Genomic DNA, 12335 nt, shown 5'->3' on the forward strand with positions numbered 1-12335 from the left:
CCAGTTCCTTTGGGTGTAATGTTAGATTGTTTGTTTGAGATTTTTCTTGTTTCTTGAGGTAGGCTTGTATAGCTATAAATTTCCCTCTTAGAACTGCTTTTGCTGCATCCCATAGGTTTTGGATCGTCGTGTTTTCATTGTCATTTGTCTCTAGGTATTTTTTGATTTCCTCTTTGATGTCTTCAGATCTCTTGGTTATTTAGTAACGTATTGTTTAGCCTCCATGTGTGTATGTTTTTTACGTTTTTTCCCCCTGTAATTGATTTCTAATATCATAGTGCTGTGGTCAGAAAAGATGGTTGATATGATTTCAATTTTCTTAAATTTACAGAGGCTTGATTTGTGACCCACGATGTGATCTATCCTGGAGAATGTTCCGTGCGCACTTGAGAAGAAAGTGTAATCTGCCATTTTTGGATGGAGTGTCCTATAAATATCAATTAAATCTACCTGGTCTATCGTGTCATTTAAAGCTTGTGTTTCCTTATTAATTTTCTGTTTGGATGATCTGTCCATTGGTGCAAGTGAGGTGTTAAAGTCCCCCAGTATTATTGTGTTACTGTCGATTTCCTCTTTTAGAGCTGTTAGCAGTTGCCTTATGTATTGAGGTGTTCCTATGTTGGGTGCATATATATTTATAACTGTTATATCTTCTTCTTGGATTGATCCCTTGATCATTATGTAGTGTCCTTCCTCGTCTCTTGTAACATTCTTTATTTTAAAGTCTATTTTATCTGATATGGGTATTGCTACTCCAGCTTTCTTTTGATTTCCATTTGCATGGAATATCTTTTTCCATCCCCTCACTTTCAGTCTGTATGTGTCCCTAGGTCTGAAGTGGGTCTCTTGTAGACAGCATATATATGGGTCTTGTTTTTGTATCCATTCAGTGAGCCTGTGTCTTTTGGTTGGAGCATTTAATCCATGCACGTTTAAGGTAATTATTGATATGTATGTTCCTATTACCATTCTCTTAATTGTTATAGGTTTGTTTTTGTAGGTCCTTTTCTTCTCTTGTGTTTCCCACTTAGAGAAGTTCCTTTAGCACTTGTTGTAGAGCTGGTTTGGTGGTGCTGAATTCTCTTAGCTTTTGCTTGTCTGTAAAGCTTTTGAGTTCTCCATCGAATCTGAATGAGATCCTTGCTGGGTAGAGTAATCTTGGTTGTAGGTTCTTCCCTTTCATCACTTTAAGTATATCATGCCACTCCCTTCTGGCTTGTAGAGTTTCTGCTGGGAAATCAGCTGTTAACCTTATGGGAGTTTCCTTGTATGTTATTTGTCATTTTTCCCTTGCTGCTTTCAATAATTTTTCTGTTTTTAATTTTTGCCAATTTGATTACTATGTGTCTCAGCGTGTTTCTCCTTGGGTTTATCCTGTATGGGACTCTCTGTGCTTCCTGCACTTGGGTGGCTATTTCCTTTCCCATGTTAGGGAAATTTTCGACTATAATCTCTTCAAATATTTTCTCAGGTCCTTTCCTTCTCTCTTCTCCTTGTGGGACCCATATAATGCGAATGTTGTTGCATTTAATGTTGTCCCAGAGGTCTCTTAGGCTGTTTTCATTTCTTTTCATTCTTTTTTCTTTACTCTGTTCTGCAGCAGTGAATTCCACCATTCTGTCTTCCAGGTCATGTATCCGTTCTTCTGCTTCAGTTATTCTGCTATTGATTCCTTCTAGTGTGTCTTTCATTTCAGTTATTGTATTGTTCATCTCTGTTTGTTCTTTAATTCTTCTAGATCTTTGTTAAACATTTCTTGCATCTTCTTGATCTTTGCTTCCATCCTTTTTCTGAGGTCCTGGATCATCTTCACTATCATTATTCTGAATTCTTTTTCTGGAAGATTGCCTATCTCCATTTCATTTAGTTGTTTTTCTGGGGTTTTATCCTGTTCCTTCATCTGGTACATAGCCCTCTGCCTTTTCATCTTGTCTATCTTTCTGAAATGTGGTTTTTGTTCCACAGGCCGCAGGATTGTAGTTCTTCTTGCTTCTGCTGTCTGCCCTCTGGTGGATAAGGCTATCTAAGAGGCTTGTGGAAGTTTCCTGATGGGAGGGACTGGTGGTGGGTAGAGCTGGCTTTTGCTCTGGTGGGCAGAGGTCAGTAAAAACATGGCCTTTTCTTGGTGCATGTGTTTAGAGGGAGAGATCTCTCTCTCTCCCTCTTTTTATAAGGGCATTAATCCCATCATGGGGGCCTCACCCTCTTGACCTCATCTACACCTAATTACCTCTAAAAGGCCTCACCTCCTATAACCATCACATTGGGGGTTAGAAGACTTCAACATATGATTTTCTGGGGGGACACAAACATTCAGACCATACATATAGATTCACAGGAAGTTGAAAAGATACAGAGATGCCCTGTGTACCTTTTACCTAGTTTCCCCTAATGCTTATGTCATACATGGTGATAGCACAGTATCAAAACCAGTACACTGCGTGTGTCTTGTTCTATGTCATTTTATCACATGTGTAGGCCTGGGTAACCACCAGGACAAAAAGGATACAGAAAAGTCCTTTCACCACAAAGATCTCCCTTGGGGTTCCCCTTTACAGTCATTCCCCTGCCTTCATGATCCCTAACCCCCGGCAACCACTGATCTGCTTTCCATCTCTACAGTGTTGTCCTTTCAAGAATGTTAATACATACATGGACTCATACAGTATGTGACCTTTTGAGATTGGCTTTTTTTTTTTCACTCTGCTTAATGCCCTTGTGATCCAAGTTGCTCTATGAGTCAATAGTTCCATCCTTTTAATTGCTGCATAATAGTCCACACACATGACTTTGCAACTTTTCTCCTCCAACTGGAAGTAATCCTTTCCTCCTCCCCAGTCTTCCTCTCCTTTGGAAACCACCACTCCCAGCGTCTTTCCATGGACTTATTTCCATTACCTTCACCTGCTCCCAGTTAAGCCTTCACCACATCCTTGCCAGGTGCTCTCCCTTTGCTGAGCTGGGAGGAGCTGGGTTTGGGAGGCACAGCTGTTCAGCTTTACGGTAAAGGTAGGTTGCAGTGGAGGCTCCAGGGCCTCCAGACTCCTCAAGCTTTTTCCTCGTTTCCTTTTACCAGTGAGTTTTGATGGCCCAGGCCTTCTGAGTGCAGCCTTCATGCCATGGATTGAGCAGATACCAGAGCTTTCACACCAGAAAGCAGCCGTATGCAAGCCAGGAGGACTCTCACCAGAAACCCACCCTGCTGGGCCTGGACCTTGGACTTCCAGCCTCCAGAACTGTGAGTAAACAAATTTCTGTTGTCCAATCCACCCAGTCTATGCTATTTTGTTATGGCAGCTAGAGCCAACTAACATACCTCAATTAAGTCCTTCCAAGAGCCAGTTAAAAGAAACATAGCAACTGTAACAATGCTTGAAGTTGCCCTTATGGAAAGCAAAATTGTTTTATGTTCCAATCCTGCTAACTTATTTTTACTCTTGTCCTCTCTTTTTTTAAATTGGTTAATTAAGAAATTAGCTTTCATTTTATAGGTGTTTTGTCCAGTCATTAAAAGTGAATTTAATTGGCCGTTTGTGGAGTTTTCTAAGTTTATTGCTTGTTCAGATCAATCGGAAAGTGAAAACTGAGGGGTACTGGCTCAGATTTTTAAATACCATCAGCCTTGGGCTGGGTCTCCTCCTGGGGTTGTCAGCACTTCAGGTTCAAGATCTTGATTCCTTAGGGAGAAGTCCACAGTTGCTGCAACATTTCAGATAACCCTAGACAAGCTGATAGCTGTATGAGAGAGGTAGAAGTGTATTATGCCCTTTAAATTTAATTTTGAGTTCTTCAAGACAAAAAAGACGGGCTGGGTAATCTTATAAGTTTGGATTTAAAATTCATTGATAGTGTCTGACGTTGAAAGATCTTATCCTAGCCCCCTTTTCATTGTAAGAAGAGCAGGGCTAAAAATTATTTCCCTAAATGACTTTTTTTTTAGCCAGCTGATAAGAGTTGCCACAAATCAAAACCCTGTTTTGTTCAGAACACCTGTATTCTCGGTCCACTTTAGATTTTCTGGGCTCTTGGTAACACTTGTAGGTCTTTTTGATCCACATAGTTGCTGGGACAGCTCAATAAATGTAGGTGCTTACTATGATATGTAACTAGCATGAGTTTTTTTTTTTTTTTTTTCTTACAACTTGTTACAATCACACTGTAGATGGCATTTTGCATCTTCAAAAAAGGTAAACTGGGACTTAAAGTGTAAATCTTTAATGATGGCTTTCAGGTGCTTCCTCTGTCTCTGTGTTGGTTTGCCCTGGGAGCGCCTGGTTTATGGCTAGTGATTCTTGGAGTCTGGTTTACATCTGTAGCTCTGGGTGCCGATTCTTAATTGATCCTGGGTTATCATGGGCAGTGTGTGACTCCGGCTTTGTTGGTAAATTCTGGAGATTGCTGCTAAGATGGTAACAGTCAAGGATTCAGGATGAAAAATACAACAGTGTTTCCCATGGACGCAGGTAGGGAACACGGCAGGAGAGCTGGTCTGTGTCCATTTGAAGGACTGCCTGTGAGATTGCCCACTCGGCAGGCAATGAGTCTCGCTGGGGTGGAGTGTGGCTGGCTTAGAGTTTGGTACAGAAGTTGGGCTGCGGAATGGGTTGAGCAGCCTGTACGTCAAAAGCTTCAGCTAAAAATGTTCCCAGTTATAGGTATTTCCAAAACACCTGCTAGAATCCCAAACAAAGCCTTGGCTTTATTTTATTTTATTATTATTTTTTTGGCCATGGTGAGCAGCTTGCAGGATCTTAGTTCCCTGACCAGGGATTGAACCCAGGACACAACAGTGAAAAGTGCCGAGTCCTAAGCACTGGACCACCAGGAAAGTCCCAAAGCCTTGGCTTTAAAACCCACCAGGTTCAAAGAGCAGGAAGCCCCTCAGCCATATAAGGGCAGTCCTTTCTCCTTATAATCCCTCCAGCCTCTCTGTGTGTTTGGTCTGAAACAGAAACCCAAGAGCTGGAGAGGAAGAGAACATACATGTGGTAGACACGCTATGACCATACTCCCTTCTCCAAAGGCGAGTGGCTGCCAGCCATGAACTTGGCCAGAGGAAAGGGAGCAGGAGTCTTTGCTTTTGAGTTAAGATTGATGTGATGACTTATATCTTGGACTGAACAGCTTTAATTTCTCAGCTGAGGCAGTGTTTCATGACTTAGGAGTGACAAGAAGTTTGTCTTTTACCCAAGAGTGAGCAGAAAGTTACACATCCTATCCAAGTCTTCATCCAGGGGCAGGGGAAGATTTTTAATAAGTTTCAGGTGTGCAGCACTATAATCACTACAGAGTAATCACCACCAAAGTCTAGTTACCATCCATCACCATAGCGTTGACCCCCTTCACCCATTCTTTGCCCAATCTCCCCAAACCCCTAGTCGTCTGGGAACCACTAATCTGTTCTCTGTATCTATGAGCTTGTTTTTATTTTATTGTGTTTGTTTCCTGGTTTTTTTTTTTTAGATTCCACATGAGTGAAATCACATGGTATTTGTCTCTGTCTGACTTATTTCACTAACTTTAACACCCTCTAGGCCATCCATGGTGTTGTAAATGGCAAGATTTCATTTTTAAGGCTGAGTAATATTCCATTGTGTATATATACCACACTTTCATCTATCCATCCATTGGTAAACACTTAGGTGGTTTCCATATCTTGGCTATTGTAAATAATGCTACAATGAACATAGGAGTACATATATCTTTTCCAACTAGTGTTTTCATGTTCTTCGAATAAATACCCAGAAGTGGAATACCATATGAGTGTATGGTAGGTAGTTCTATTCTTAACTTTCTGAGGAATCTCCATACTGTTTTCCATAGTGGCTCTACTGATTTACATTCCCACCAACCGTGCACGAGGGTTACCTTTTCTCCACCTTCTCATCAGCACTTATCTCTTGTCTTCTTGATAAGAGCCATTCTCACAGGTGTGAGGTGATAGCTCATTGTGGTTTTGATTTGCATTTCCCTGATGAGTGATGTTGAGCACATTTTCATGTGCCTATTAGCCATCTGTATGTCTTTGAGAATTGTTTATTCAGATCCTCTTTTGTCCATTTTAAAATTGGGTTGTTTTTGTTGTTGAGTTGTATGAGTTCTTTATATATTTTGGATATTAATCCCTTATCAGATATATGATTTGCAAGTATCTTGTCCCATACAAAGTTTTCATTTTGATGATTTCATTTGCTGTGCAGAAGCTTTTTAGTTTGATGTAGTTCCATATGTTTATTTTTGCTTTTGTTTCCCTTGCTTGTGGAGTCGGATCCCCGACTGCTAAGACTGATGCTGATGAAGTTACGGTCTATGTTTTCTTCTAGGAATTTTACAGTTTCAGGTGGACTGAATAGGTTGAATAGGGACTATGGGAAACAAATTTTAAGCCCAAAATTGTTTGTTCAATAGACCAATTACATCTCAAAGCAAGGCCATTCAAGAGTCATGGAACTGGTTTCTGGGCATTTCTTTTGTAAATTATGCACGTGAGGGTCTACCTTATACTCGTTTTGATTTCTGATGTTCATCCTAGTGGTGCCTCAGTTAAAACAGATGGTGAGCATCCCTTTAAATCTTGTTTGACACAATTACTGTTTACACTGTATAAATCAGAATTTAGAAATGAATGGGAGCACTGATCAGAAAACCTGATACTAATCATATGAAGGTCTCCTTGACTTCACTTCTTACCTTCACTAAAAGGTCCTTAGCCTCCTTCTCGAGCCATCGTGGGTAAAAGGGGCTGTCCATGCGGATGGAGTGGAAGAGTTCCTCTTCATCTTGCCCATGGAAAGGTGACTGACCTATTAGCATCTCATAGAGAAGGACGCCAAAGGACCACCAGTCCACAGAATGGTTGTACTTCTGACCCAGTAGGATCTGTGTGACCAAAAGGCAGAGACATAATGAATCAAAACGAGGTTGGCTTGAAAACCCTGCATGGACTTTTCAAGGCCACCCAGGACATAACTGATGAAGACAGTGCATGGTTTTAGCAAAGATTACACTGGAAACTGTAGCTTTTGTGAAGTTAATGATTGCATAGAAATAAGTGGGCAGTACCAAAGCTAAGCAAACATTTTTGAATTTCAACATCTTTCTTCCCCCCTCTGGCCTTAAGCAAAACAACTAAATTGTACCATCAGCTCTTCATTTTCCCATCTGTGATGGGAGCCCATGGGTGGTAGATTCAGACCTAAGAGAGCTGATGTGTATCTAAGCCCTTCAGTGCCTCTGAGGTGAATATCTAAACCAGACCCATGTGTTTTATGGACTTCTATGGTCTTGAGTCTTTGCATAAAGTTCTGTAGCTAATCAAGCAGCCAAAGAGGTCGTCTGACCAAGTCCACCCCTTAAACCTAACTAGTTGCGGTTACGAAGAGTCAACTTGTGTGACTATGCCAAGAGAGACTAGGATAACAAGCTGATAGATATTTGTGAAAATAAAGATCAAGTTGTAAACAGAATTTTGCAGTCTGCCGCTGACTTCCAGTGTAAAAATGCTATCTACCGGCCTTAACTCAATATTTGAATACTGAGGTTAATTTTAAAGTAAAAAAAATAAACTTAGCCTTAAGGAATAGTGTAAAAGTAGACCCAGGGAGAATGATAAAGAAAATAAAGATGCACACACAGCGCAATCTTAGTTCAGGTACATTTGCCTTAAGTGGGGCCCGGTTCACACGCAATTCCCAGGGTGTGCCACAAGGGGGAGCCCAAGGCAACCAGAAGCTGCTCTGAGCATCGCATCTTGGTAAGCAATTTCGTTTGGCGGATTAATGGGAAGAAATTTGGATGGACAGGAGACAGCTGAGGTGGAAATTAAGTCTTCCAAGGCTAGGGGATGTTAGTAAAGAATTTCAGTCTTAAGTTAGGAGAAAGAAGCAAAATGCCGATTCACACTCAGTTATACACTGTATGAACAGAATGTCTGCAAATGCCTGCTGATGTGTATTGGGTGTTTCCCATACTTTGTGTTTATTTATAAGAACCTCTGGGGTAGGTCCTGTTATCCCTATTTAACAAAGGAGGGTGGCTGGACCTCGGGAGGTTATGTGTCTTCTTTAAGGTTGCCTGGTTAGTGAGTTGAAAGCTATGTTCCGGACCCTGGTCTTTTGCGATTTTACTATATAATGTTCCTTTTCTATTATAATGTTACCAGGATTTAAACTTCGATCTAATTCGTGCTCAAATTAGTCTATATTTTAAAAGAAATTGGTGTAGAAACAATGGCTGGAGTGGCTCTTTTTCTATATCAGCCCCTGGTGCCTTCTTATGGCCATGCTGTCTTTTGTCCTGTTCTCTCCCCATCTTTACTCAAATAATTCAGATAATAATGATATTACCACTTCACGTCAGAGTCCCTCTTGCTCTCTTAGAGCAAGAGAAAGCTACAATTCCATCCACCTCTTGGAGCTAGTGATTTGAGGTCTGTACACAGCTCACCACATGATGTGCACAGCGGGGAAAGTGTCCTCAGAAACCAAGTGACCACCAATGCCTCTATGGCTCTGGTTTCTGAGTGACTCCTGCTTTCTCCAAGGAGCTGCTTCTATGTATTGAAATTCCACCTGGACTTACTAAGTGGCTAGTAGATGTTGGAAAGTAGCATGTCTCCCTATTTAACTATTTTCTATTCTTTGTCAAAATGAGTGTGGACCTCCAATTATATGTTAGACCCTCGATCCTATAACCGTAAAATAGGGAACCACAGAGCTATGGGGAAGGTCTCAGGAGACGTGGGCTGCTGAGGCTATTCCCTGGTTTGAGGGAGCACAGTCTGCTTTTTCATGCATCGTTCCTGATGCTGCCCTGAATGCACTTATTTTTTGTGTTTCGGGCCCTCCGCCCATATCGTTGAGGTCCCCGGGGAGAGGGCAATGGGTCAGTGAGTGAGATAAAGGAAAAACTTCACAACGGAGATGGCATGTGAGTGGAGCTTTGGAAAATGGGTAGGATTTTGATGGAAAAGGGAGAGGCTAGAGACAAGAGGCCCCATCTCCAGCACATGTTCAGAGATGGGCATTTGGGGTGCATGTCTTGGTGTGGTCATTCAGGGAACAGGTGATGGGTGCTCTGAGCTGTGGAGGAGGAGACTAGACACTAAGGTGGATGAATCATGGTCCTTAGCTGTGAGAAATTCAGTTTACTGGCAAATGGGATTACACATGGGCTGTGGTAGCACAGAGGAGGAAAGAACTGACTATTCCAAGAAGCCAGAGGCACCTTCAGGGAGAAGATGACTTTGGAGGTGGGAGTAAATCAGACCAGGGATTCCGAGGGCATGGCTAAGGGATATGAGAGAGAAGGAAACAGATGTCTCAAGACATATTAAGGAACTTCTCTTGGGATTTTGGCTTGTACCCAGCTGATAATGGGGACTTCCTGAATATTTTTAAAGTTGTGGCATGACAGGTCTTCCCATTAGAAAGGTAGATCTGGTGACATGGTGGAGCAGTGGCCCTCAGAACAGTGCATGCACCCCAGGGACCACCCAGATGGTGTAACGCCGAGACACGGGAAGAAAATATTAGAACTTGTATTTATGCGAGTTTAAACAATTCCAGTAGTGGCGCTGATGCCCTCTTTTAGAAATTCGAACAGTGACTAGGTTTCCCGAGGGAGGAACGGGAAGCCTCATCTCGGGAGGAGTTGGTGGTGGCTTGGCTAGAGCATTTGTCTTCAGCACATCATAAGGTGCGTCACTATTACGATTACTTATCATCCTAAGGTGCGTCATTTGCGTTGCATGCCCAATTAAGGGGATTGGTGGGTTCTGTTTGAACTAAACTCATTTTCACAAAATGGAAAGTCCTTAAAAAGTTATCTGCAAAAGAGACTTGGATTGAAGACCATGCTAATGATGCAAAGTAGAAAACGGCAAGTGCAGAGATCTTATTTGCTCCTAGTACCAGCTCTTTGTCACATTGTAACGAAGCTAAAAACAGTGGCCATTTCATTAGTTATGACAGGAAGCTGGCTAAATCGGAAAACACTGTTGTGCATTCTGGACTTATATCCACTCTCTTCAACCATAAACCTTGCCTTATGTACATACTGTAGCATCTATCTTACAGTGTGCCTTTGTGAGGCACAAAGCAGCTATGAGCCAGTAAAACCAGAAATTGAAAGAAACCAAGCAGCCTTCTGAGTGCCAGAATCATAAAGTGTTAAATCAAGATTTTACAAAGTTATTTAGCCTCATTATTTTAATAAAGCATAAAATGTACTATTAATAGAGTACAACTTAGTTATTTAAAACTTTATTTCATCTTAAGTTCAGCCTGTTCCTTTTTCTGCATGTTTTATAACAGACTATATTAGTTGGTGATAATATATAATAAATATACATATGCTGGTGATGCTTTTTTAACTGATGAGGGAGCATGATCAAGAAGTTTGAAAAGGGCTTCCCTGGTGGCGCAGTGGTTGAGAATCTGCCTGCCAATGCAGGGGACACGGGTTCGAGCCCTGGTCTGGGAAGATCCCGTGTGCCACGGAGCGGCTGGGCCCGTGAACCACAACTACTGAGCCTGCGCGTCTGGAGCTTGTGCTCCGCAACAAGAGAGGCCGCGACAGTGCGAGGCCTGCGCACCGCGATGAAGAGTGGCCCCTGCTCGCCGCAACTAGAGAAAGCCCTCGCACAGAAACGAAGACCCAACACAGCCAAAAATAAATATAAAAATAAATAAATAAAAGATTACTATTTTAAAAAAAAAGTTTGAAAATATGTAAAGACGATGCACTGCCAGTTGGGTGGTCATAGAGAGGAAAGTCTGGGTAAAAAGGCATCACCAGGATCCAGACCAGAGGTGCCGAGGGCCTGGAGCAGGGCAGCAACTGTAAGATGGGGCGGGATTGGAGAAGCTTGATTTAATCCCCAAAGGGATTCATTTTGAGGATCAAAAAAGAATCAAGGGAGATTCTTAGTACAATCACAAGATTGGGGAGGCATGAAAACAGATGAGCGAACCCCTGAGGTCTATATTTAGAAGGTCTTGGTGTTTGGATTTGGGAGGGGTGAGAAGGAAGGAGAAGACTTGGAGGATTCCAGTATTCTGGCTAGGTGACTGGCTGGCTGGCTGTGTATGTCATTCATCCAGAAAGGGATAAAGGAGAAGGGTGTGTGCATGTGTGTGTGTGGGGGGGCAATTTCAACAGAGAGTGGGTTTGGGATCTGTTATGTTTGAATGGCCCGTGACAGTTAGTTGGAGATCTCAGCAGGAAGACGGACATACAGGTCTGAAGCAAGAAGTCTGGGCTGGTCATACTGATTTTGGAGTTGAAACCATAGTCATAAATATAGCTGTTCATGGAGGATGTACAGGGAGAAAAAAGGACCAGGAGTGGAATTGTGTGAAGACAAGCAGGCTTGAAGATGAGAGGATGAGATTCAAGTTGCAGAGAGAAGCCAGTCTCTGAAGGTAAATTCTGGAAGATGCCAAAGGAAACAGAATTGGGAAGGAAGGATCGCCTGGGAAAGGGTATGGCGTAAGGCATGTATAGACAGGACAGGTAAAAGCCATAATTTCTTGCTGACCAGAGGCCAAGCTTGAATTTAAACAAGGTGAAATCTAAATTAAGTACATACGTACAGGGCAGAGTCTCCTGTTTCTTAGACTGAGGATGCTACAGTTACTTTGGCTATGACAAGGATTTGCTGCTAAATTTGTTTTGCCCAGGAAGCCAGAGGCCCATCACTGTCTATCCATCAGACAGCCGTCACCACTCACACACTTATCAATCGTTGTTCGTTCATTCTTTGAAAAGCTATCTATTAGCACCTTAATGTGCCGAGCCTTGAGCTCCGTCCTTGGATATAAAAGTGGGTAAGATCACACTGATCTACACATACGATAAGTGGGGCAAAACTTTACACACCTTGTGCCAACATCCATGTCCTGGTTCTGATATTGTACCATAGTTACGTAAGCCGGAACCAGTAGGGGAAGGGTAGATATGGGTGACATTTCTGTACTATTTTTGGCAACTTCTTGTGAATTTATAATTATTTCAAAAGAAAGTTTTTAAAAAGCGAAGAAGAAACAGCCCCTGACTTTAGAGCAATCACCCAGTAGTTCAGAGAGATCCAAAGATAGAAAAGCCGCGATAAGTTTATGCTGCAGGAAGGACCAAGGGGTAAGGGAGTGTCTCATCTCCCTGGGGTGGGCAGCTGGCGTTGATGGATGCCTTCTGAGCAAACGCTGATCTTCCAGGGGCTCAGAATATGAGAGCAATGGCTTTTGTTTTCGCTGTTGCTGTTTTTAAACTTTCACAGGCTCTCCCATGGGACCCAGTAACAGGAGAGAGAAGTGGGACCTCTCCAGGCTCACACA

General features: G+C 42.3%; 2 protein-coding genes across 8 annotated transcripts in view; one reads left to right on the forward strand and one right to left on the reverse strand.

The window, feature by feature from the left end:
* LOC309626470 (uncharacterized protein) overlaps nt 1-12335 on the forward strand; it is a gene marked incomplete at its 5' end in the record, with an annotated part of 239324 nt that overhangs the window by 177443 nt on the left and 49546 nt on the right. For all 5 annotated transcript variants that reach the window (XR_014243211.1, XR_014243212.1, XR_014243213.1 and 2 more), the window contains one exon: nt 3077-3238. Coding sequence is in view for 1 of the 5 variants with exons in the window: in XM_082387206.1 (XP_082243332.1) it covers nt 3077-3238 (162 nt within the window). The remainder of the gene's footprint in view (nt 1-3076; nt 3239-12335) is intronic.
* Nucleotides 1-12335, reverse strand: part of PRKCQ (protein kinase C theta) — a 153443-nt gene that overhangs the window by 12082 nt on the left and 129026 nt on the right. For all 3 annotated transcript variants that reach the window (XM_082387147.1, XM_082387148.1, XM_082387149.1), the window contains one exon: nt 6691-6879. In XM_082387147.1, coding sequence (XP_082243273.1) covers nt 6691-6879 — 189 coding nt within the window. The remainder of the gene's footprint in view (nt 1-6690; nt 6880-12335) is intronic.

Source organism: Balaenoptera borealis (assembly GCF_965194805.1).
Source record: "Balaenoptera borealis genome assembly, chromosome: 3".
Classification (NCBI taxonomy): domain Eukaryota; kingdom Metazoa; phylum Chordata; class Mammalia; order Artiodactyla; family Balaenopteridae; genus Balaenoptera; species Balaenoptera borealis.